The sequence below is a fragment of the Mandrillus leucophaeus genome, unplaced genomic scaffold (genome assembly GCF_000951045.1).
Source record: "Mandrillus leucophaeus isolate KB7577 unplaced genomic scaffold, Mleu.le_1.0 Scaffold363, whole genome shotgun sequence".
In the NCBI taxonomy this organism is placed as follows: domain Eukaryota; kingdom Metazoa; phylum Chordata; class Mammalia; order Primates; family Cercopithecidae; genus Mandrillus; species Mandrillus leucophaeus.
The window spans coordinates 1,341,879-1,369,270 of NW_012103843.1; the positions used below are offsets into that span (position 1 = coordinate 1,341,879).

General features: G+C 42.8%; 1 protein-coding gene and 1 pseudogene across 2 annotated transcripts in view; both read right to left on the reverse strand.

Annotated features, from left to right (window-relative positions):
* Positions 1–345: 345 nt before the first annotated feature.
* Positions 346–1,412, reverse strand: LOC105546558 (annotated as a pseudogene). Its single transcript, XR_001007116.1, has one exon. The product of XR_001007116.1 is annotated as a putative uncharacterized protein encoded by LINC00346 (transcript).
* Positions 1,413–9,729: 8,317 nt separating this feature from the next.
* Positions 9,730–27,392, reverse strand: part of ANKRD10 (ankyrin repeat domain 10) — a 34,945-nt gene continuing 17,282 nt past the window's right edge. The window contains exons 5-7 of the mRNA XM_011989800.1: positions 24,006–24,241; positions 14,903–14,998; positions 9,730–11,301 (exon numbers count right to left, since the gene is read on the reverse strand). Of these exons, the coding sequence (XP_011845190.1) occupies positions 10,826–11,301; positions 14,903–14,998; positions 24,006–24,241 (808 nt within the window). The 3' untranslated portion in view covers positions 9,730–10,825. The remainder of the gene's footprint in view (positions 11,302–14,902; positions 14,999–24,005; positions 24,242–27,392) is intronic.

Sequence of the window (27,392 nt, forward strand, 5' to 3'; positions counted from 1 at the left end):
CTCCTCCACCTTAGGTCAATTCCAGGCCCACCTGGGGTGCACTCTGCAAATGCCAGCAACTTGTAAGGTGCAGTAGGTCCTTACTTGATGTCATCAGTAGGTTCTTGGAAAGTGCAGCCTTAAATGAAAGGACATGTAACAAAATCCATTTTTTCTCCTTAGGATGAAATGATGTTGAAGGAAAGAATGCTATTTGAGCACCTGCTGTCTGTCCTTTTGTTGAAAGTTGCCGTTTCCAAGAACCTAATGATGACCTTAAGTGAGAAATTAGTGTGCTCATAAAAATTTTTTAGAAGTTTTACTCTTACAGGAAAATGGTGAGGATAATGCAGAGAGTTCTCCTGTAACAGAAATTTCTACTATTATTCACGTCTTACATGAGATGGGCACATCCTGTCCCAGTGTTTGAAGACTGGACAAGCCCACTCCCGTGGTGCACAGCTGGGGCGCGCCCCTCCACGGTGGGGTGATCTGGCCCTCTCGCCCAGTGACGTCCTCATGCTTTGTGTCACTTGAACCACAAAATCTGAGTGAAAACAAAAGTCTGTGAACGTCCAGGGCGGCCACCAGACGTGTGCAAGTAAGTCTCATGAAACAAAAGCTTCCCTGGATGGGGACAAAACAACTTCCTTCTGCTTGTCGCCATCCCTGGCTCCTTCCACTCGGTCCGTCGCCATGACGTGTTCCTCTGCTTCTCTTCCTCTGAATAAAAAGGAAACGCCTCGTAAGGACAGCAGTGCCGGGCTGGAGCCGCCTCTCCCCATCAGCACTGATGGCGTGGTGCCTCTTGGCCAGCCCTTCTCTCTCCGCACCAGTGTTTTCCTTTCTTCCAGAACCTCCTCTTGGCTGAGGCCTCATGGGGAAAATAGAGGCACTGGGCCCCAGGGAAATGCCAGCACCCCGGGCCGGAGAGTAGCCGAGCTCCAGACTGAGTCATCGCTCTGTGGGCCACAGAAGCTGGTTCGTGCACAGCAGCCGCCCTGGGCCCCGGCGGACACAACAGAATGCGTTTCTTCACACAAACTGCGCTTGGCAGATGTCGCCTAAAAGACAGGAACGCCAAAATTCCAACAGAACGACCGGGGTGGCTCTGTCCTGCAGGCTGAAGGCTCTGAGGGACACCCTGTTTCCGGAAGGTCAGCGTGAAATGCTGGTGGGCACCCACTCCTCACCTCCGTGACAGGCACGTGTGGTGGCTCCACCAGGCTGCAGAAGCCACACGAGCTGCTTTAACAGCAGAAATTCATGTAAAGAACAGCTCTCGGGGCTTGGGGCTGTTAACCAGGAGGGTGTGCAGTGCACGCACTGTCCAGGTTCTGGTCCGTTTTCCTCCCATAGTCATCACCCTGTTGGGCGTTTCGTGTTGTTGCTGTGAGAACTTGCCATTGCTTGAGTCACGCTGACATGGCTCCTGCTCCAGGGTTTCCAGTCTTGCTGCTCCTAGACTGACTCAGCGCTGGTCGTTAGGCGCTGCCCATCAAGGGGAACTTGCCCTGGGCATGGAAAATGCTGACCAGCTGCCTGTTTTGGAAAATGACCTCATGCCCAGGCTGCCCACAGGAGGTGGAGCATGCCAGTGCCGTTGCTTGCTGGTGTGTGTAGCACTGTTCTTGTTCTTTTTGTGCAGCCTGTGGAGTGTACTTCTATAGCTGTCATTTCACTCCTGTGTTTTCCCGGCCTTGGGCGAGGATCCCACGCTGCTGGGAGTGAAAGCTGCCTGTTTCCTCGGTTGCTTTCACAGTCCCTCCCTCGCCCAGAGAGAGGTTTTTTGTTTTGTTTTGTTTTGTTTTGTTGGAGACAGGATCTCACTCTGTCACCCAGGCTGGAGTGCAGTGGCACGATCTCGGCTCCCTGCAGCCCTGCCTCCCAGGCTTACACCGTCCTCCCACCTGTGAAGGGAAAATAAATCTCGGGCCCCCAAACTCAAGCCAAAGGGAAAACTCAAGCTGGGAACTGGGTTGTGCAAACCTGCTTCCCCTTTTGGTCCCTAAATAAGACGCTGCAAGATGAAAAGCTACATACCTCCCCTATATTTTACCCACAAGGAAATTCCTAGTGAGTTCTGAGATCTTTAAGGTGTTTCTGTTAAGATTTCACCATGGCAATGCAAATTGATAGTTCATCTTTACAGGTGCAGTCAACCCCTGCCCGACAGACACAGATGCATACCTGATTGTTCCCCTGCCCCATTTGTCTATGTCATCTTGTGTAAAAATAATGCAGATTCAATGAGCCAAAGGCGTGACTATTTTTCTCTACCCACCTCTTACATGAAAATTGTGTACTTGTCATTATCCCACCCTTTCCCCTTTAAATTTGGAGTCCTCAAAATCATCTTCGGAGAAAGGTACAGACTGTTTCCCGGGTGTTCGTCCTCAACTTTGGCAAATAAACCTCCTGAAATGATTGAGACTTGTCATTTTTCTCAGTTGACACACCTCAGTCTCCCAAGTAGTTGGGACTATAGGCATGCGCCACCAAGCCCAGCTAATTTTTGTATTTTTTGTAGAGACAAGGTCTCACGTTGTTGCCCAGGCTGGTCTTGAACCCCTGAGCTCAGACAATCTGCCCAACTCAGCCTCCCAAAGTGCTGGGATTACAGGCGTGAGCCACTACGCCCAGCCAAGAGAATTTTAAAACCACTAAGGAAATAGTGCCATTGTTATGAATCAGAGACTTAATGTGCTGTTTCATGTAGTGGTTCCTGTCGTTTTGCTTGCAAAGTTGCCTTCAATTATCTTGAATTATATGAACTGTCAGAAAAGCCTTACAGTAGATGATGGTAATGAAAAGACATCCTTTAGCAGACAGGGAATAGGACTGATTCACGGATGCATCTGAGTTGCAATTTTTGTTTCTAAAAACCTTGTAATTAAATTCCCTGGTGAGAGCACAGTGGCCTTCATAAATGGGAAAATAGAAAAATCGAAGTAGTTCTCAAACTGTCCTGGAATCTTAAAGTTCAGGGGGCACCTGGCAGAGGGGAGCCATAGAAAGATGGCGGGGAAGGGAGGGTTAAGGCGAGGCCAAGATAAGCCAAGCAGGACTGTTCTAGTTTGTCTTTCTTATTTTGTTCTTAAGAAAACTTGCTGAATGTAGCTGGCTTCAGATCTTTCTGTTTAAAAACAAAAAAGGCAATAAAATGAAACACCCGACGTGTCCTCTGCCCTTCCCCAGCCCTCCTGCCTCTACCTGCCGTGGGTGAGCACTCTTCAGGGTGCCTGGTGGAGAGGCCCTTGCCCTCCCCTGCACGGAGCTGGGGTGGCCTTAGGCCAACAACCATCAAAGAACTCAGGCCCTCAGTTCAGTGACCTGGGGGAGCAGGAGGGAACTGGGTCCAGTCACCAGCCATGGGCATGAGCTTGGATGCAGAGGCTCCAGGGGAGCTTTCAGATGAGACTGCAGCCCTGGCTGACACTGCACTGCGATCTCATGAGAACGTGAGCCCGAGGAAGGGGCTCCTCCCTGGGTGGGATATCCTGCCTCAAAGCTCAAGGCTCTGCTGCTGCTGTCAGTGCTGTGTTTTGAGGGGGATGCCCCGTGCTGCACTGACCAACTCTAACCCTGGGGACTCTGCAGCCCTGGTCATGGCCTGGGGACCCCTTCGAGGTGACCTTTCAGCACAGGTACTGGGCGGGTACCCACCCCCCAGCCTCTGCCAGACCTTGCCGAAGAGGCACATCCCTCTTTGCTGCACTGTGGACCTGCCTGCCCCGGTACTGGGGCACTTGGTCATCTGGGGGCTGTGACCATTACGGGAATGAGGCCTGAACTCCAGGTGGAGACCCCTTTCCCAATCCTGCACTTCCCGGAGCCCTGGGACCTCCCAGAGTCCTCTTGACCTGTGTGGCTCTGCTTGTACAGGTTAGAAACTTCTAGTTCAGCTTCCCTGGCTTAGCCCTGCCGGTTTTTCTGCTGAATGCCCAGAGAATTGGGGGACCCATGGCGCCCCTCCCTCTGCCCACCCCTTCCCTGCCTGCCCGCCCACGAGGCTTGGCCACGCAGCAGCTGTAGGACTTTTCACCTGGCCCTCACCTGTGGGGCCTCCGCCTCGTCCACAGCTCTCCCTGTGGATTGACCACAAAGTGGTCACTCAGAGTCCCTCAGGGATGGTTTCAGAGTTTCACCGGCCTCCCTTCCCCACCCTGCAACCTTCAAAGCCCGAGGGCACGCCTCGCACGAGCTATTCCCAACAGAGAAAAATGTGACCCCATCCACGTCCTGCCCCAGACGCCCAGGAGCTGCAGTCCTCTCCTCTTTCCGCGCAGTGGAAGCTTCTCCAGGGCTTGAGATGCCCACCCTCCCAGTGACTCCTGCCCAGCAGACTCCGATTCCGACCCCATTCTGTCCGCATGGCCCCTTTCTGGCCCCATCTCCCCTGCCCATCTCCTGAGACCTAAGGCCCCTAGGCTCCTGAGCAGGCTCCAGCAGGGCCCCTGAGCCCCATGATTCTGCACTGCCTGGGCCTTCCCTCCTGCCCCCCAACAGGAGGCCGAGCTGCCCTCAGGGGCCTCTTCATGGTGTGCAGGTGCCCCCCACCCCGGCCTCCCCTCCCCGATGGCCTCTCTGCCTCTCCCCTCCCCCACAGCCTCTCCCTCCACCCTTCCCCATGGCCTCTGATCCTCCCCCCTCCCCAAGCGCCTGCTCTTCCATCCATTCTCCAGATCTGCGCATCACACACATAACATTCACACACATGCATACATTCACACCCACACAAGTCACACATTCACACACGCACACACATTCATCCACACATGTACAAGTCACACGACATTCACACAAGTGCATACATCCATACCCACACAAGTCACATTCACACATGCACATTCATCCACACATGTACAAGTCACACATTAACACAAGTGCATACATTCACACATCCACACCCACATGTCACACACGTAACATTCACACACGCACACACGTTTATCCACACATATACAAGTCACACATTCACATACCTGCATTCACACACATCCACAGATACACGTCACACTCGCACACATGCCCACACCTCGACACAACACCCACATGCAGCATTCACATCCACACATGCACGTCACACACATGTTCACACGTGCACACATATAACACAAGTCTCACTACAACCACTCGTGCACATCAGCCACACACATACAACATTCACATCTGCACACACGCATTCATAAACGTCACACACAGCATTTACACATGCACAGCAGCCACACACATTTACACACATCCACATGCATCACACATACACATCTGCGCACACGCATTCATAAACGTCACACACAGCATTTACACATGAACAGCCACACATTTACACACATCCACATGCACCACACATACACATCTGCGCACACGCATTCATAAACGTCACACACAGCATTTACACATGAACAGCAGCCACACACATTTACACACATCCACATGCATCACACATACACATCTGCGCACACGTCACACAAATCATTCACACGTGCACACACATCCACATCCACACACATCACGTACATTCACATATAAACATTCACACATTCACACACACCAGGTTCCCACTCACAACACTCACACTTCCCTTCACATTCCCATACACACATCTGCACACTCACACATTCCCGACACACTTCCCTCCGCATTCCCCCCACATTCCCACACTGACACTCTCAAACCCCCACAGTCCTTGCACATATTGGCACACTCACATTCATACACGGACACACATCCTCATGCTCGCTCACTCATGCATTTGCACACACTGATACGCATCATCACACACTCGCACGCTCAGGGTCTCCCTGGCTGCAGCTGTGTCCGGGGTCACTGTTCACGTTGCTCAGTGCAGACTCTTGGGGTGGTGTCTACCTGCAGCTCCCAGCTCCAGCCCTGCCCTGCCGCAGCCCCCACTACCCTCCCACTGCCCCGGGACCCCCCATTCGCCCCAACCCCGGCTGCGGTTCCCCAAGCAGAGCCGCGCTGGAACCGCCCGGCTCAGCCCCCTCCACCGGCACCTGCGCCCCTCCCCCGGTTCCCGCCCTCCCGATGGCTCCTCCCCTTCCACCCGCTGCCTGTTTCTTGAGTCGCCTTTTTCCGGGAAACTCTTCCATGTTTCCCACGTTCTGTCTCGAAATTATTCTACCTTTTTCTCGTCCTTAATAAAACCCCAAAAACCCAACCTATGGAAAAGTCAAAAAGGGTAATTCAATGAATACCCAGTCTACATTTTCCAGTATTTATCACTAGTTGCTTAGATCTCATCATTCGAAACATTCCAGCACTTCTCTCACTGTGGCCTGCAGAACCCAGGGGTCCCCAGGACCCCCTTTCAGGGGGTCCCCAAGATCAAAACGGTCTCATTACCAAGATGTGACTTGCCTTTTTCAGTGTTGACATCTGCACTGTGAGGGTTCAAAAGAAACTGTGGGTAAAGCTACTAGCACCTTAGCAAAAACGGCCCCGACCTGATCACCTTTATGTTCTTCACTGCTGTGCAGTCAAAAAAAGAAAAAAGTCAATTTCACTTAAGAATGCCCTCAGTGCAGCAAAAATGAGTAAATTTTGACAGCACGCATTCTGTGTGATGTAAAGAAAGTGCGCGTAAAGGATTTGTTGTGTACGGTTGTCTCCAGGAAAAGCACATCTCTGGCTGATTGTGTGATAAGTGTATCCAGTCGCTTTTTCAGAAACGTCATTTTCATTTGAAATAATGATTGGCAAGCTATGTGATTTTTTAAAAAAATTACCAGGTTATAATGCAGTGGCTCAAGCCTGTAATCCCTGCACTTTAGGAGGGCCAAGGTGGGAGGATTGCTTGAGGTCAGGAGTTTGAGACAGCCTGGGTAAAATAGTGAGACCCCATGTCAAAAAGTAAAAATTAGCTGAGCATGGTGGTGCACTACTGTAGTCCCAGCTACCTTCAAGGCTGAGTCAGGAGGATCCCTTGAGCCCAGGAGGTCAAGGCTGCAAGGAGCCAAAATCACATCACTGTACTCCAGCTTGTGCAACAGAGTGAGACCCTGCCTCCACTTAAAAAAAACAAAAACAAAGAAATTAACCCAGTGAACCTTCTACTTCAAGGAAAACTGACAGTATTTGTGTCCAGTGATAAAATTTGAGTTTTTCAGCATAAATCAGAATGTTGTAAAACTTATATCCAGTACCATGTGCTTGACAATTTCCAACTTTTGACTTTCATGAGATTATTGGTGATCAATGTTTTATTTATTTTTAGAGATGGAGTCTTGCTCTGTCACCCAGTTTGGAGTGCAGTGGTGTGATCTCGGCTTACTGCAACCTCTGCCTCCCGGGTTCAAGTGATTCTCCTGCCTCAGCCTCCCAAGTAGCTGGGATTACAGGTGCGTGCCACCACACCCAGCTATTTTTTTTTATTTTTAGTAGAAATCGGGTTTCACCTTGTTAGCCAGGATGGTCTCTATCTCCTGACCTCATGATCCGCCCGCCTTGGCCTCCCAAAGTGCTGGGATTACAGGCGTGAGCCACTGCGCCTGGCCGGTGATCAATGTTTTCATATTAATGAAAGTTTCAACACTTGAAAGACTTGCAGAAGTCAGTTAAAAGATCTTTCCCAAGCAAATAATGCATAAAGTTACAAAATTACGCATTGGTTAAAGGTCCTTTCTAAGTGAAAGATAGATGGACTCTACTGTAACCTGATACAAGAAGCTCACTGATGTGGGTCCTGATTCAACATTGCAACTGGCCTTTAAGAAACTACTGTTACTGGACGGAAGGTCTTGACTGCAAGTTGTCCAAGTTCCTGGTGCAGTTGAATAAACACACAAAGCAATAAAAGAAGGAAACAACGAAAGAAGCAAAAAAAAAGCGCAGATTTATTGTAGCAAAAGTACACTCCACAGAATGGGAGCCAACTTGAGCCAGGCTCGAGAGTCTCCCCTTTAGGGTTTTCACTAAACTAGAAGAATTTGGTAACACCCCTAGGTGCCCTTTAGAGGCCTCCAATTGGCTGCATCCTATGACAGATTGGCTTGCAACCAATCAGGCTGAAGCGGAGACTGTCTTATCACAGGTAGGAGACTGTGGCCTGAGTGCTGCCTCATCTCGCCTAGAACTGGCTGTACCTGCTGTTCTTTTGCTTATGCCTTAGCGCTTGGTTACCCTAACTTCCTATTCTCATGCCCCACGACCACTACAGAGTTTGGGCGTGGCATCAAGCACTCACAATTAACTGCAAAGACGATTCAAATATCCCTTTTTCCAATTACCTTGGAAAAAGGAATTACCTATCTGTGTAAGACCAGATTTTCTCCACATACTTCAACCAAAAATTTATTTAGGTATTCTATCTCCGAGTAATGTTTTATAGTTTTCAGTGTAGAGGTCTAGAACATCTTAAGATATTTTCCTAGGTATGCTATGGTTTGGGTGTCACTGTAAATGGGTTTTATTGCATTTTCCATTTGTTTCTACTAGTACAAACGAATGCATGCATGGGAAAGTATCTTCAGGCCAAAAAGGCTAAGACTCAGGGAGCTATTCTTTCAGTATAAACATCAATTCTGGTGGACACAGAAAAACCTAAACTTATTCTCAGTTAAAATGACAACCATATTTTTTAATACAGCATTTTTCTTTCAAGTCCTAAAAATACCCCAAAAACACTTGTCTCAAATAAATACAAAGTAGACAGACTAATGCACCTCTACATACCCACTACCCAGCTTTAACATCAGCTCGCACCAACTGTGTTTGATCCTTGTCTCCACTCACCAGGGAGCATGGGCTCCAGTCATATTTTTCTATTTTGAAGCAAATTCCAGGCATAGTATTAATTCCATCATCACCATTTCCTTATGTATCGCTAAATAAGAACTGAATATACTAGTGTAAGTGACTCTAAACTAGACTATGACAAACTACTTCAATCATCCACTCAAGTGTGGATGTTGCCCTACTCTAGGTTCTGAGCAATATTTTTGTTCCTAAGCAGTCATATTCTGTCCAAAAATTCAAGACTAATCAAAAGTATGTTTAGTGTGTTTTCAGAGATTCACTTAACATTCTTCAGCAAATGAACTCACTATAGAATATCTGCAATACCTTAGAAAACAGTCCAAATGGGATGGCGTCAAGTTTCATCTCTTAAAAACTCAGTCGTTTGCGTGGCTTCTTGGATCAGTCTGAGGCCAAATCTCAGTTCTAAGCTTGGTTACTAGTGTCTGCCATAGGATGGGGGCGGTGGCCTGGACAGCAGCACTATACATTCTCTTCTTGTTCTGTGATTTTTGCAAAACTTCCAAAGCGTAATGCTCTCTCATTGTGGTCTATTAAGTTTTTACAAGAATATGCATGATGTATTGAATGTTTTAAATAACATATGTAGGCATGCCAAAATGGCTATTTTGGTGCTATTTATAACTGTAATTCATATTCCTAAAAGGCTTACATTAATGAACATTTGCTAAAACCAAAGAAGTTTAGAACATGATGGTTGCTGTCTTTTATGAAAATAAGCACCCAGGCACAATGCTGAACTGACATGCAATTCATCCTTCCTCCACAGAGGCTCAGCACCAACAGGGCCCATAAAACTAGAGTAGAAACTCAAAAACGGGAAAAAACACCCTATGAAGAGTGTCAGAAGAGTCAAGTAAAATCTTATAAGCAAAAGGAAACAATAGTCAACTTCTCCTCCCTTTCCATTCCTTCCACAGATATCCACACCCTGCTGGCCCCCAAGCCCAGAGAGAAACCCCAGGGACAAACTGAGTGTGAGAGTTTTTTATTCAATTTGTGAAGGACAGTTTCAAAACAAAATGTTAGTAACACTCGTAGAACACTGGTTTGTTCGTTTGACATTTTCTCTATCTGCACCAATTTTTATTACAAAAATCAAAAAAGTAAAAATTCATTACAATATTTGCACAGTATAACCACTAGTTGCCTAGACAAAAGCTAATTTCTACAAAATCAAAAACTTAATGCAGTTTTATGAAGAGAGTAAAAATTCTCTCAGTTAACTGGATATACATAGTGGTATATATCTTAAAGCGGAAAACCCCAAAAAACAAAAACAAGGAAAAAAGAAAATACATGTCAAAAGTCAGTTAAATACTTTGACCTGACAGTTCCTACAAATAGTAACTTCCACTACATATAAAGGAATCTGTTACGTGTGGTAAAATTTCCAGAGACCAAGTAGGAAATGTGGAATTAAAAACAGTAAATCAGAACGCAGCCCCAGGCTGGGCCTGCTTTCATGACGCCCAAGGCAGTGATCCCACCAAGGAGGGACCACCGTCTACAACTAAAACCTCCAACCACATGGTGATCTGCAAAGCTTCATTGAAAAAGACAAACGTTCTCTTCTTCACACAAATCACTGCAGAAATCTTCGTAAGGCTGTACCTTGCATAGGGAAATAGTTGTGTTCTGTCAAATTCTACAGAAAACAGTGGAAGCAAGCTTCTTAAAATGATGCCCATGTGCAAAGAGATAAATTACCAGGCACCTCATTTACCGCCCCAATTTATCTTGATCATATAATGTTTTAACAAAAGGAAAAACGGCAATATCTGGTGACAGTATTAAAAAGACAATGTTGAGACTGGCATCAGAAAAACTCCAAAAGTACATCTTATAAAAAGGACACCTCACTGTAGAAACGTCTATGCACTTAGTAAGCCCTACTCATGCACAAACAAGCAGTCGCTGGGAACTTGTCGAAGTTTACTTTTTCAGAAAGTTAAAGTATAAAAAAAATAGTACAAGGTGTGACATTCGTTCAAATTGCTGCTACATCGGTATTCTGAGCTGGCTACCAGGAAGGACTCCTGCATTTCCAAGAGCCAGGCCAGTGTCTCTAGGAGCCGTGGTGCAGGTGCATGGTGCCCAGCACGGCAGTGTCGTACCGCTCCTGCACCTTCACAGACTTGGAATGCTCGACCACACTGTTCAGTTCCGGGATGCTTTCAGCAGTGTCCCCAAACCCGTGGTAGTGTCCGTAGTACAGGTTATCCCCAATGTCTTCCACCCAGGAAGGCCTACTGGCTATACAGCTGCTTGGACTCCCGTTCAGGTGCAGAGAACCGCACAACTCAGGGTTAGCTCTCAGGGTCTTCTCTGGCTCCTCAGTCCCACTAGTGCAGAGAGAACCCTGGCTACTTGGAAACGGCTGTCCTGGGGCTAATCCACTGCTAATTCCGTTAGATCCTGTCAAGCACTGGCCATTCCTGCTTTCCATCCCACTGAGCAGGGTCGTGGAGGGGAAGTCCAAATGTCCATTGATGACACATCCATTTGTCAATGTATTCGATACGGAGCTACTGTTTTTCATATCTGCATTAAGAAATACACCTGTCACCAAAATTCAGAACCAATGAGAGAGGAGAAACTATAAAATGCTTCATTGCCATTACAATTTTAAAGAATTTTAGTTTTTGGGTTTTTTTCCCTTTTAAACCAGTTCTTTTTTCAAAGTAAAATGAATGTGCATAAGTAGACTTAATATTAAAACGTTAACAGTAGTATTTGCCTGGTAAGATAGGAAAATCACATGCATGTCAGTAGCATCGGGTAGCTCAACTGAAAAATGTAAGCTGACAAATACACTGCATGAAAAATACCAACACAGTCCTGAAAAGCCATCAATAAAGTGCTCTCATTTTAAGACTACTTTCGAGAGTGGTTTAAAAATCGCCCCTGAAAAGGTCCATCAGAACTGAGTGTAAAGTGTTCTACAGGGGGTTCCAATAGAACACAAACTTCTCTAGTTCTCAAGCGAAAATGGAAAAAAAGGTAAATTAAGTGAATTAAGGAAGCTCTTTGAACTATGTACAACAGCATCACGTGAGGTTTTTAAAAAATCTTCTCATAAATCAGGTAGGGACTGTTGACCCTTCCCCTGAGCCTCAAATCAGGGCTATTAAAAGGGAACCCCTAAGTTTTTATTTTTATTTTTTCAGGAGCACAGAAATCTACGTAGTACTTCTGCCAAATGCCACATGAGAGCACTGGCAGGATACAGAGAAACCGGCGACCACAGCAAGGAACTGTAACGGCCAACAGTCCTCGCGCTTGCAGGCCTGGGCCAACAGCACAACATGGAGTCGCTTCTTCTCAGTCCAGCAATTAAAATGACCATGGCAGCCAGGGTTTCATTAGGTTACTTTCAAAAACCACCTTTGCTGGAAAAAATGTTGATAGTTTAATCTGCATATACAGACATCTATCAAGAGGGAGATGTCTTATGGGATAAAGAGTCCATCACGGAACATCTGGGCACACCAGGACAGGCAACCACAAGTCATTCTTCTGTATACTGGAACTTGAGAATCAGTAATATTCATGTTCACAACAATTCACATAACAGTATAAGGGATGATCTAAAATTATCTCTAACTTGGTAATACTAGATTTTATCTCAATGTTCTTCACTACCAAAGCAAAGCATGATATTAAATCTAGAAGAGCTCAGTTCTAATAACTTTTAGAATAAGGACGCAGCTTAAACACATCCGATTACCCTAACACGTCACACACTGCGCGACTCTTCCCACAGAGGGCTCCCCTCCATCTCACCGCCTGCGTACCTCTGACAGAGCTTTCTGAGACGTCCTGCAACTCTTCCTGCCAACAAAGGATCACGGCTTGTTCAGTGAATGGAAACATTATCTACATATTCCATTAATCGTCCAGTTTTTGGATATTTAAGCAACACAGTTTAATAATTGCTATAAATTCTTCATAGGACAATAGATTTTTTTCCCCCAAATTCAGTGATAGCTTTTCTATTTGGCTAAAATCCTAGACTAGAAAACATGTGTTTCAAGGACTAAATAGAAAATAAAAACAGAAATAAAGTTATTTCCAGGGGAAATTCATACGATTTTTTTCAAAAACAAAGTATAAACAATGTTTTCCTAGGTGACAAAACTCAAATATGATGGCAACCCTGACAGTTGTTTATTGTATGTATAGTTTTTACTAAGAATAAAGTAAGTAGAATTTTACTTCAGTGCCCAGTTAAACTAAATCTGTTCTATTATTTAATCTCCAAATCAAGGCTGGTTGGTAAGCTCATGTTGTTACAGAGAATCTAATAAAACTGAACATAAAACAGCGGGCACCTCAGACCCACCGAGGCACAGCACACACATCACAACCTCCAACGCTCTCCCTTCCTCTGCTCCCAGCTGCCGGCCACGACCCGTACTTCCCTTCTCACTGTCTGCCTGGCCAGCCCCTGGATCCCACGAACATCCAAACACAATGCTGGGGATGAGGTTTCAGACAAGATCCTACTTCCCTTCCAGCCAACCCCATAGAGAAGATCGGGATTTAGAAGCAAGCACCCTCCTACCCGAGTCCTTTCCAGGGGTGGGGACACTTGACCCTCCCCTGAGGCTCAAACTAGAGGCATTTAAAATGCAAAGATAGCTGTACATAGTTGTTCAAAAATGTATTCTTTGGAAATAATTTTAGCCAAACAAAAATTTGAACTTAAGTGTCTAAAGGAGAGCAGCCTTTGGTCTGATTCTCAAAGGACTATGGAGGCAGCTCCCTCAAGCTTCTAGTGGACGTGGAGTGCCATGTCCCATCAGGAAAACCTCGAGTAGTCTCTAGTGATTTAACACATTGTTTATTCAGTCAGAGTGTCATAAATCAAATGATGGGAAACACGGGGTGTATGTCCTTGGCATCTGGTAAACGGGATGGGCTGGGTTTTTCAAAAGTACGTTCCAGCTTGGATATAGTTTAACAAAGAAGTAATGTCTGATGAATAAAGGGTGGCCACTTCTGCCTATTCAAAAGCAGGTAGCAAGGTCATTTTTAAAAAACGCAGGATTTGAGTTTTGTTATGGATCTTTACCTAAGGTCAAATAGTCCCTGACTACAGAAAACTTAGTATTATTTAAAATAATAACTGATCTGAATTTCTCTACTGGGAAAAAGGTGACCCCAGCAATTCTGTAGCTTTCAGAAAGATGAACACATTTTCTTTTAACTTTAGTGAACAGAAATTTTTTCGTGTGGGTTTGGGAAAAAAAAAAAAAAATTTTTTTTCCATCCCCAGTTATGAATTTTGCATAAAGACATAATAAACTCAAAAAAAATCTACTTCTAAATATATTTACATGTTAAGAGAATGGCTAAAAATGTTTTTGTAGTTACCTGAAGAAAAGAGCAGCAGAAAAAAAGCAATAGCTAGATGGACAAATCATTTTAGATATTCTAAATGCTATAAGAACTGAGCTGCTTCTGCCTTTTAAAAATTGGAAATAGGAATAGTTTTAATATACTAAAAACATTAATGTATAAAATGTGTGTTGTGAAACACCGTGTTTACCATTTTAACAGACTCAGAATGAAGACCACAGAAACCAAAGCAACCAAGTCCTGGGTAAAAGATTCCATGCTGGAGTGACCGGGTGGAGTCAGAACCACACTGACTAGTTCTCAGTGTTTACTGCTAGTCGTCCTCTTTGCGGTATATTGGTTTGAAAATATTAACCGTAGCATGTTCGGTATATTCACCCAAAGGCCGTATGTCAGAAAATTAAAAATGCAAACCTCATTAAAAATAAGCAAGGCACATTAAGCAACAGCTTCAAATCAGAATAGAAAGATTGCACTTACATTTTTCATGTTCATAGAATATACCCAAAACACTGATCCTTGTATCTACAAACTTGCCCAAGATATGCAAATTATAGTGTAACATTTTTAAAAAGACACTGGACAACACAGTGCAAAACATCTGAGAAAAACTCATGTTAGAAATAATACGCATACTGATTCTTGCAACGACACGGGGTCTGCATTGCTGACACAGTATATATTTCTATTTCTTTTGGTCCAACAGAACCACTCTCCTGCTGTTTGGTGTCTTCGACCATTGGATTGTTGTTGCAGCTAACAGGAAACTGTCCACTCCCACCTGTTACAACAGCAAACTCCCTATCAACGTGCATTTTGTCAGCATCGTCTTCTGTGTCGCCATTCATGAGTGGCACGGCAGAATCCAAGCTTTGAGCTGCACAGAAAACAAAGACTATTTCAGATTTCTTTGTAACAAGATAAGTGTTCAGACACACAGTTGACATTATTTTGTGTGGGCACTGAACACTTTAAACAATCACATAAAAAAAAAAATCGACAGGTCACTAATGAGCTTAGCACACGACTGAAAAACTTTTCCACAATCAAAAAAATTTATTGACATGTGCAGTGTTTAAAGTCATGGAATTTCAGATACCTATTATAGATTTCCTTGATGGCAAAAATTCTAATTTTCTGGCCATTTAGAGGACATAAAGTGGTTATATAACCTGGAAACAATTCTAAACTCCATTTTCAAATTCAGTAGACTTTAAAAACAAAAATACTAAGACAATTCTTAAATTAACATACAATTAAAACAATCCTGATTTTTAAAAATATCCACTATTTCCATTAACAAAAAAATAATGTAAAGGCTGAGAGACTCAAGACTAGTCTGTCAGCACTGTCCCAGAGTGGCATTTGATCTGAGCACCAAAATACAGTAAAATAATTACACCAAAATACAGAAAGAGTTAGAACTGTGAAGTTAAAGCTACATGGGCACTTCACTTACAAGATTACCATCCTCTGCACTGGAGATGCGAATGCCCCATGTGATACACTCTGCACAAGCACCTCCGCCTCCGAATCCTAGCAAGACTCACTTCTTACAAGCAGCTCCACGTGTCTGAACGGCTTCTAGTGTTTAAAAATGTGTTTTAAACAAAAAGGATTCTAACAAATCACTGTTACACGTTGCTTTATTCATTTACCATGGCATAAATGTTGTATCAGTTAATTTCAAAACAGTCTCTCCTCTGCCCTATGACTGTATTACGATTCACCTAACCCAATTCCCTGCAGCTGTTTGGGCTGCTTAGCCCTTTTCTTTCCTATCATGAACACCACAATTAACATACTCATAAATGCATTTTTGTGTGTATTTCTGGTTAACTCAGATACTTAGAATTATTTCTGGGCCAAAGAATACACACCACAAATAGCAACTTTCAGTGCTAAATACCTCTTTCATATAAACATTTAAAAATAGGGAGAACGGAACTTTGCAGCTTGAATTAGCTCTAATTTTAGAGGCACACAACTCATTTTTGATTATACTGTATATACTAGATCTGGATTATTCTACAAAGATGCTAATGTACAGGATGAGAAACCCGATTTCTGAATTAGTATCTGGGAGAGAAACAGAGCAGTGTGATTTGTGTAGCTGGGGGGATTGGGGGTAGTCAGAAGTCTGAATAGGTAGGAGGCCAAAAGCCGCCTTAAAATACAGGTGCTTTAAAACCAGAGGCATTAAATGGTGGATTTTAGTCCTTACTCAAAGCTTTAAAAAATCTCCCACAGGCCAGGCTCCACTTTCACTGTGACTCAGGCATGCACTTTGAAGAGATCAGTGTGTAAGCAGGGCATCTTTTGAAAAAAAGAAAAAAAAAAGGGCTGGGCGTGGTGGCTCATGCCTGTAATCCCAGCATTTTGGGAGGCCGAGGCAGGTGGATCACGAGGTCAAGCAATCAAGACCATCCTGGCCAACATGCTGAAACCCCGTCTCTACTAAAAATACAAAAATTAGCCGGGTGTGGTGGCGAGTGCCTGCAGTCGCAGCTACTTGGTAGGCTGAGGCAGGAGAATCACTAGAACCCAGGAGGCGGAGGTTGCAGTGAGCTGAGATCATGCCACTGTACTCCAGCCTGGTGACAGAGTGAGACTCCATATAAAAAAAAAAAAAAAAAAAGGGATCGTGGGGTGGTGGAAGAGCAGATCTCCCAAGTGTGCGAAAGTCGTCCCAACCTCCAGGAGCCTTCCTGGCATGCATACACGGAGAACCTGCAGCCGAGAGCAGGTCAGCGTTCGCTCCTCCCACAGGCTGCAATCCTGCAAAGCCAACCACGAACACAGTTTGTACAAAAGGGTGGACTTTGATGGGAATACAATGCAGACAGCTTAAAATACCTACACACTCAATTGGCATTCAGATGCCAATGTTCCCCAGATAAAGTGACAACTAGGGGTTACCTGCAATTTCACACCTCTGAAAAACAGGTTAGAAAACCCCAACAGAGAATAGCTTCACGAAAGCTGGGGTGTTTGCCTTCTTCACTAGGTCCATGAAGCCCACTCACTAGCCAGGAGAAACAAAAACACAAGGTAAACAAAAACAAATGATCAGTAGCCGGCGCAGCCTGTAATACAACCCGAGCAATCACAACCATCCAGGCAGGCCTGGCCGTGCCAGGTGCAGGTGCAGGAGGCGCCACTAGGCGGCCGGAAGAGCCGCGCCAAGGGCAGCCCAGGGAAGAGAAAGCGGGCAAAACACTATGTCCCAGCAATTCGTCCTGTAACTAGAAGGCTCACGGCGGCCAGGGACCTCTCGGAAACTGCTCCATTGAGTAGACGCATCTTTTATTAATGCAGATGGTTGCTCTAACAAAACAGGGTAAGAATGAAAGGCTTCCATCTTTTACCAAGCAAGATTCCGATTGTGGGAATCATGCCAACAGACACCCTAGAATTTCATTCTATCTCCATAGATATGGCCTCTCTCTACAGCGTAGTTCCCACAACCAGCTGTCCCAGAGCCTTGGGTAATGCTGTTTCATGAGTGCCGCCTTCTTCATTCCTAGTAGCTATACATAAGTTCTCAATTGGCTGGTACAGATACTAAGCCTGCAATTTTCTCTTTAAATTATGCTGTAAGCCATGAAATTGAAACTGGCCTCTCAAAATTTGAAGAACATTGGAATTGGACCCGTTTCCTCCCACAACCAAGACCCTGCCAACTGTGGCATTTGCTCCCACACACCTGTTGCCACTGCTGAAGGAATCAATTACATCTTGCATTTGAGAAAGGTGGCCTGGACAATTTCAGAAGAACATGTCTTCCAAGGTCATCAGTTTACTTAGGAAGCACTATCCTTTCCTATCTTCCTATTGACTCTTAAACAATGATTATTTCTGAAAACGTTAGCATGAACACTTTTTACAAAGGGTCTTTACTTGACTGTAAAAGCAGGTGTCTGTTGGGAAGACAGGCTTCTAGTACACCTGAGACACAACGTTCAGGATGGAAACCTACCTAGGACTAGCTCAAAACCTCCAGCCTCCCTGCTCACAAATACAGCTAACGTCCAGGTGTGGTCACTGCCTGCCCTCCTAAGTGAGAACTAAAGCCAGTAGAGCATGCCTCTCGCTGAGAAACCCACATTCCTGACCCTGGGGGACACGCAGAGATGCTCCACTTGGGGCTGATGCCCAGGGCAACTAAACGGTCTGCATTTGTATTTTCATCTGAAATTTGGGGGTTGCACAAAACCCCTAAAGGCAGTTCCCAGTAACTGCAACTATGAGCTATTCAGGATCCAGCAGCTTGAAACCATGAAAAAAGTCTGAGTTTCAAGTTCGGGAAGGTCTGCCGCATTACAGAAGCAACGCACCTGGACATCAAGGTCGTGCCACTACAGAGGCTTGTGGGAGTGCTGGCCAGGTGAAGACACTCCGGGGGCACCACTCATACCGACACACAGGGAAACAGGGCTGTAACTGACAGGCATGCCTGCAGATACATGTAAGGTTTAGGAAAAATGCCTGATCATAACTTTAATCTTACATTTAAAAAAAAAAAAAAAAGCACTCTATGAACAGTCATGTTTTGGGATATAGGGGCTCCAATCAGCCAACAGGACATTACTCCCAAGACCCGAGCCATACTGGTTATATTTCCCAAGACTAAAGCAGGAGACATTTTACAAGTCAAAAACTGCCAAGTAGTTTCACACAATGAACTTAGGCGAAGCTTGAGATCATGACCTAGACTTGTAATCTACCTTTTACTGTGCCTCTAGGTGCTGTGTGGGTCCCAGGTGTTGACCCACAACCCTTGAAAGGTGGCCAAAAGGCCCAGGACCCCTCCCGCCTGGGGCCTTTCCACTGAACTGAATGCATCCTGCTGTTGCTTCCACTGGGGGAAGCCTCAATGTCCTCTCATTAAAGCAGCAAGGAAAGATGCTCTGCCTTCCCGGTTTCCCACCAGTCATTACCTGGAAGTACTGTTTGTTCTGCTGTAGAGCACATTTTACTCAACTTTTTAAGGTCCTGTTAAAACCAAAATGTTTTTCTATTACAAGGTGACCTTTTGTGGGACCCACCAGGGCCCAGATTCCAGCAGTGCAGAGGGCTGGGATGACTCCAGGCAGCAGGAAGCAGCAGCAACCCAAGGACAGAGGAAGGCAGTGAGCGCTCTGGACAGACTAGGGCGGACTGGGGGTTTGGCTCAAATACAAAAGCAGCTTGTGATCAAGTGTGCCAGTCTTGGTTTTGCTTCCCACTGGGGTGTCCACAACTGTGCTGAGGACAACTCAGGCCCGTTAAGTTTGCTCAAATGGAGACTTTTTAACAGTGGAAAACGCAGACACTGTCTGGACTGGAAGTAATTCAGACTGTATTTCAAGACGTCACATCTTCAGGGATCAAGAAAAAACAATCATTCCTTATTTGAACACAATTAGGTAGGTGTGTTCTATCATCCTGGCCGAATTTTTATAAACAAATATACTGCAAATTTGAAAACAGTAAGGATGTCAGCAGTTACAGTGCTCTAATATGTAACTAAACTAGAAGGAACTAAATTACAAATTTACTCCTGGGAGGCATTTTATTTCCTCTCAAGTTTCAAGCAATTGCCATCTATCATTTAACAAACCAGCCGGTCATATCTGCCCCTCTGTTACCAAGTTTTTAACCCTGTTCAACACGAACAGTTAAGGACAAAAGGCAGAGATCCTTTATCCAGGTTAAATCCATTCTGGGAAAGTGTTAGAACTTTCCACCAGTAACTTTATATCATCAGGTTGTAGATATTTCTTTCTGTAAGGTGTTTTTATATTCAATACCTTCACAGTATGAATGAGATTCTACAATCAATAATATGCCTATGATTAAAACCAAGCTGTTAAGTCAGTTTAACGCTTGAGATCTGCTGTCACCACAGCCTACTTCTGGGGCAAATGTTGTCCCAATTGTGAAATTGAAGTTATTGGGTCAGTTTTTAAACTCATACTGTGTTCCCCTGCTTCTTCCCCACAACTCTTGAGCTCCATCCAAAACAATTATCAATCAGCAAAATGAAGTTTTCACTCATGGAAGGGACTGGCATTCTTTTCTAACCAGGATCACTGAAAAACTTAAGTTTCCAAGGAGTACATATAAAAATAATTGCATTGGGTTATTCCTGAAGATTAACCAAGAACACTAGCAAACCTGAACTCAGTTTTATACAGTGCAGCTGGAATCCCGAAGCCCATGCGTCATACCATCAGAGCAAATGACTGATAAACAGAAAACAAAAAAAATTTAAAGACTGATACTTCCTTGCGCCATCTAAAATGAATGAAATCCCACACTGGGTAAAGTATTATCCCAAGATACTTTCCATCAAAACAAACTGCTTAAGTAACTGTGGATTGTATTTCACCCTCCAGAGTTCATGTCTACACCTATTATATGTTCTGACTAAACTGCATTTGATACAGATGCAAATAACTTTATGAAAGTTAAAGTCTGACGACTTGTAGCGTAACTTCCAAGACAGGTAATAAGCAATACAAAAGGCCAAGTCTTTATTCTTCACTTGAGATCTTTCAGATCAGTTTCCAAAGGAAAATTCCTCCAATTTAAAATACTTGAAGGTAGTTTACTAAAAGCAGAGATACTACTTTTTGTGGGGAAGAGTGGTTAACATTCAGACAAGTGTTTTGGCTTTTTTTTTTTTAAAGAGTGAATTTTACAGGGATCTCCTTAGGAGAGAAAACTTTCTGGAAGTAATTACTTTTGTAAATATAAATTCCACACTAACAGCCTCAATATTTGTAACTCTTAAATTCTAGGAAAACGGAACAGACTACGTTTTATTGGTAAAAGTTATGCAGTCACGATATTATCCCTGGCACCTGTAACTTGTTTTTAAAGCCAAACAAAACAAAAAACCCAGCTTAAACTCTTCTAAATATTTTTATATGTGAAGTTACTCAAAGTATTTTATATGCATGTGTTAAATGAGGAAAAAACAATTTTTTTTTTTTTTTTTTTTTACTCTGGCATGAGAACCAAAAACCTAGTAATTCAGATTAAGCAAAACTTAAAACACACATATTTAAACAAAATCAAAACAAGATGCCAGAAATTACAATTAAAACAAACTAAAGCAATGTATCTTTAATTCAAAACTAAAAAACTGGCCAAATAATGGAAATAATTATGTATCTATTGAAACCAAGAACAATTTCATGTAGAACACTCAGGTAATTGGGAGAAAAAAAATCCTGTTTCAATGATCAAGAATGATTCCCAATACCCAACATACCACATTCAGTATGCAATGTAAAAGGGGGGGGAAAAAATCACCTTTTCCCACAGGGAAAAGAGTGGTGGAAGTGTGGGTAAGCTGAAGATGCCCATCTCTACTCACACAAACACAAAATAAAAAAATATACACAACACACTCTTGTGACGTGTGGGGCAAATCGAAGGACTGTCAACTACATAAAAGACAGAACCATTAGAAGTTCCAGGAAATCAGTCAAGTCACAGTCAGTATACAAATTAGGAAAACCAGAGATGAGCGGCTTTAATGTGCATCTTGGCTGAAATATTTCTACTGTGATAATCACAGAAACATCAGTCACGTACTGTGTACCTGGAACAGTGGCTCAACCTTCTACTGTGATAATCACAGAAATATCACTCATGTACTGTGTACCTGGAACAGTGGCTCAACCTGTTAGGTCTACGTATTACCTGCAACACTTAAGCAGAAGTGCCGGCTCCAGCCATATTTTTGTCTAAATTAGCACCCTCAGGCTCAGGACCAGGAATGTGTGGTTTGGGAAGGCTGCATGGCGAGTTTAATGTGCAAAATGTGAACTTCTAATCACCGGTCAACCAAAACAAATCCTCCTTCTAAAGGAAGAAAATAAAATCCCCGGAAATCAGCAGGACTCTTTAAACCAAATGTATGTAGTTATCGAGGATTAGGAAACAAGGAATCCTCAGAAATGCTTTTCAGGGTAATTAAGAAACGTGGTACTGGCCAATTCAACTGACCTTAGAAACCCTGAGACTAGTTTTACAAACTCTTCTAGGTGCATTTTGAGTCCAATTAGCATGTTAAGTGATCTCTTTTTAAAAATACTAAACAGAATTTAAGATTTATCAGCAATAAGAAAATGAAGCATAAATCATTTTTCAAGGACATCTGGACTATACAGTGACATACACGGACAGACATGTACAATTCGTGCATGAGGGCACAAGGCCACTCTACAATATTAACCAGGCTTTAAAGGAAATGACAAAGGATTTTTTAAAAAAGTGGATGCTCTTTAAAAGGCTTTGAAAATACATTAGAAAAAATATGTTAAAACATGGTACAAATAAATGACAATGCTGAATACATCACCATTAAAAAAAACCATTTTGAATTTTACGCAGATCTTCATGTCATGCTTATGATTTTAGCATCTTTCTGGAAATGCTTAACTTTATAAAAATCTTGAATTTTATAAAACTGTTAAGTTTATACATTACTACAAAAAGTCTTATCACAGGAATTTTTATGGTGACAAGATTTAAATAGTTGTGAAGTACATAATACTGACATTTTATCAACTTCATAGGGAAAAAAAAGTTTCACTTGGACACACTCATTAAAATAAGGTAGAAAAGATGATATTGGTTCATGAAATTTAAAGTTAACCAAGACCTCTATATTTTTAAGTGCTTAACTGATAGTCACTCAGTTTTTCTTATGCTATAACTTGTACAGTTGATTTTTTTTTAAACCAACAGGCAAAACTGCTTATCCTCAGCAAATCTGAGCTCACAATCTGGTTCATTACTTTACACTCCCACCTCTCCCTTTCCATGTCCACTAAATACGCCTGCCAAGCTGTCACATTTACCTTAAGACTTTTTTTTTTTTTTTTTTTTTTTAAAGAGACGAGGTCTCACTATGTTGCCCAGGCTGGTCTCAAACTCCTGAGTTCAAACAATCCTTCTGCCTCAGCCTCCCAAGTGCTGGGATTACAGGTATGAGCCATGACAACTGGCCTAAGACATCTTATAGATACAGATGATTTTCCTATAGGAAAGGGAGATGTTTTCAACTTCAAGAGTGATTGGCTGGCTGCTTATTTGCAAACTCAAACATACCTTAAAATACAAATTAGCCCAGCGTGATAGCATGCACCTGTAATCCCAGCTACTTGGGAGGCGAGACAGGAGAACTGCTTTAACCCGGGAGGCGGAGATTGCAGTGAGCTGAGATCACACCATTGCGCTCCAGCCTGGGTCACAGAGCAAGACTATCTTTTTAAAAAAGGGTGGAAAAATACTTACAATGAAAATAACTTACCTTAGGGACTTAAATCCTCAAGATCAAATTATACACCAGATCTTGCTGTGATAAATGAACAGGTATTACCATGTGGGGTACAGAGACCAGCTGAGGTCAAATCATAGTACAGAAATAGTATAGAAAACATTTACCTTCCCGAATGTGAAAATGTTTTACTGCCGGACCATCAGCAATTTTTATAAGCCCAGGAACATTTACAAGAAACAAATTATAAAAAATAAAAAATAAAAAAAATCAGGCACAGTGGCAGATTTTCTTTAATAGATATATTTCGAACAGATACAACAGATTAAAAAATCTAATTCACGGCAGGTAAACATGGGTGCTCAAAAAGTTCCACACAGACATTTACACTTGGGCTGTCAGTATTTCCCTCACATCCCCTTTTGTTAAGTGTCCCATCTTCGCAGTGGCAGTACAGGAGAAATCTCCACCGTCACCGCACAATCCACCAGGCACATTACCACCTGAAGTGAAGGTCTCATCTCGAAGGTGCGTTCAGCCATAAAAAGAAAACATATTAAAGAAAGGAAAAATAAGTGTGCTCTTCCCACCCACAAAGTGGTCTCACCTTCAGTTCTAGCTTTCTTTACTCCAAAGGCTTCTGAGTCTTCCAAGCATCTCTTTCGATTTGTTCCCACACTAATATGATTAGGAAATACACTCTGATGACCCCCATTTAAGATGCCATTGTTATAGAAATGGTTCAGATGACAATTCTGGAGGTTCAAGAGAAACTGGGCACACTCTTGGAAACCCTGGGTTTGTGCAATGTCTGCTGCTGTCAGGCCACTGGCATTCCTCAGGCTGTACAACACAAAAACACTGAATTACACCCCGTCCGCGTGCTCACCTGGTCTCTGCTCCTGCTGAACTGACTAGCTATCTGAGGGTGGTATGAAAGAGTAAACAAATTCATAGCAAATCTTCATTAAAGTAGTTAATCAATCTAGCTCTGTAACTAACTTCTCTTATACACATTTGATTTCTAAGCAAGATTTGGGAGATAAAATAAATATGCTAAACGTTTTAAAAAGGCATCTTCCTATTTAACTTCTCAAAATCATGTTTTATGTTTAAATTTAGTCTGAAGAATCTAAATTTATGCTAACTTCAGACTTGAAACTGAATTATATATTATCTGCACTTAATTTTAATAACCCATTCCTTTAGCGTGAATAAAATCATAACAAACAAACATGTACTGAAATTGTCCATGGCATTCATAACTGTCTTCCTAAAAATAAAAGTAATGGCTTACCAACAGGCCAGCCTTTATGCGTACATGTGACACTCTAAGTGGAAGTTTAGAAGGATGTCCTGACATTGAAGTAACTATCACCAGACTCCAGAGCTGAAAAGCTGTGTTTTCCTGTCAGATTTTGATTGTTTTGGCCTTGCTTGGAAAAACTTGCAAGAGTATTACATTTTTGGCATTCTAGAGCATTTGAGTAGTTGGTTCCTTTAAAAAGGCTTTGAGTACTGTCCTAAAAACTCATCCTTATCACTCACAAGAACCAAAGTTTTACCTGGCTAATAGTACTAAAAAGGAAAGGTCTGGGATTTCTACAGTAGCTAAAACTCAGATTAAAGTAGGAAGTGATGGCAGAATAAGTGAAAGAGCTGAATAAAATAGAGTAAGTTGAACTTGTAAACCTTTAGACACTGAATTAAAACTGAGGGATCAAAGGTAACTCCATGTTGAAGTTCCCCTGGAAGACAAGAATGTACACTGCTCTGTGAAATAAACCTGTAAAAAAGCAGACATCCTGTTAGCTGCAGGTTGATAAACAAACTGGAGAAGTACTTAAGAGCAAAGACACCTTCCATACCTGTTCAGCAAGCTACACTACATCCACAGCAAAAGCATGATGAAATAAAGGCCTTGTGCTGTGTCTCTCAAACAACCAATCCAGAACCCTGATGCTTTTCTTGGGGTTACTGTTAATGCAAAAAAACAAAACAAAACAAAACAAAAACAAAAACAAACCCTGCATTTGAGAGTGAAAACTACAGAATTAGGGACAAATAATATTTTCTTATTTATAAGAACAATACTCTTGTATTCATTATTTCCGGACATCATAAAGCTCTGACCTCAGAAATGAAAAGTGGGCATGGACACTCACTAAACGTGTCTCTACTTTTTAAAGCATAAATGTATTACACATTTTGAAAAAAGACCCAAATCCTATTTGATCAGATATAAGAGAATTGAGAATCTCAGAAACCAACAAAATTCTTAAAAATGTCAGGAAGCTATGTGCAGGACGATTAGAGACTAAAGTCGGTATTTTTATTAGCCAATAAGACTTCATGGCTATGAATGGCCGTATTTTCTAGTATTGCATATTTTTATTTTGATATATAAATTAAATGAAAAGGAAGCACCAAAGTTTGGGCAGACTGAATTACATTAATTACACTTTGTACAAAATCAGATCACCTTGTTATTGAAATAGAAAATATACTAATATTAAGTGACAGCTTAATCATATAGCTGAACTTTTTATTAATGGTGTTATTTCACTTTCAAAAGATATCAGAAGTGCAGATGACCTGGGAGGGTCTACTCTGTCAAGAATGTGAACAGAAAAATAAGTTTCCACATGAAAATTCAAAAACTCTTCAAGGAGAACATAAGTTTATAAACTGATTATTTCTACAGATAAGCACAGACTTGCTCTCCAAAATCAAGAAATAGAGACATGAGAAGCTACTACTTAGTATTAGAACAAATAAAAATATGAAACAAACCCCACAGTAAAGATTACTCTTTAGTGGACCAGAGGATAAAAAAGAGCAAACAGATTTTTGAAATGGCACTTAGAATCATAAATACCATGCTGGGCGTGGTGGCTCACACCTGTAATCCCAGCACTTTGGGAGGCCAAGGCGGGTGGATCACCTGAGGTCAGGAGCTTTGAGGCCAGCTTGGCTTACATGGTGAAACCCCATCTCTACTAAAAATACAAAAAATTAGCTGAGTGTTGTGGTGGCACATGCCTATGGTCCCTGCGACTCGGGAGGCTGAGGCAGGAGAATCGCTTGAACCTGGCAGGCGGAGGCTGCAGTGGGCCGAGATCACACCACTGCCCTCCAGCCTGGGCGACAAGAGTGAGACTCTATCTCTAAATAAATACCAGTTCGCTGAGGGAAGTTTAGATGCTCAACGGGCATGCCAACATTCTGAAGTTGTTAAAAGAACATCCAAAGCACATTCAATACTTTTATTCCTTATTCAGAAGCTGAAGACTACACTGAATTTGGGTTAAAACAGCAAGTTTACTGATCTTCCAAAGAAATATAACCTTAAAGAAAAATAATCAACAAAATAGTGCCAACATATGGAGATTCCTGGAGACTGTGAAGTTTGAGAGTGTTAGCCTACACACAGATAGCACTGGTAAGCTCTCCCACTTCACTTTTTCCCCTACGAAAAGTAGTTAAACATGTGCTTGTCCTCTACTTAGACCAACCAAATTTCCATGTGGTCTTAGGTATTATCTCAAAACCTACTTTACTAAAAGAGCTCAAAAGATGGATTATGGCCCACTCATGCTATATACTCTATTCGTGTATAAGGACGAAGGAAGCAAGAACAATCACAGGTCAAACAACTTCTAGCAGCTCACATAATTTTGGGGCACTAGAAGGCAGACATGATGGGGAGATCAAAAAGTTCTAGAAATTGTATTGGACAGGTATCAGAATCTAGGATACACGGTAATTGGAGGAATTACTTAGAGGAGACTGTAATTTTGGTCTACATTTAAGTGGCACTATCTATGCAGCATTATCAGAAACAGAAATATCCAGCACCCTTTCTCTGCTGCTAGTGAGGTACAAGAACATTTCAACTCATCATTTCCCTTGTTACCAAGGGCTGAATGTATACAACATACAGTTTAACTTGATAGCATTTATATTCTTCTCGAGGAAATCTGTTGGTACCTGA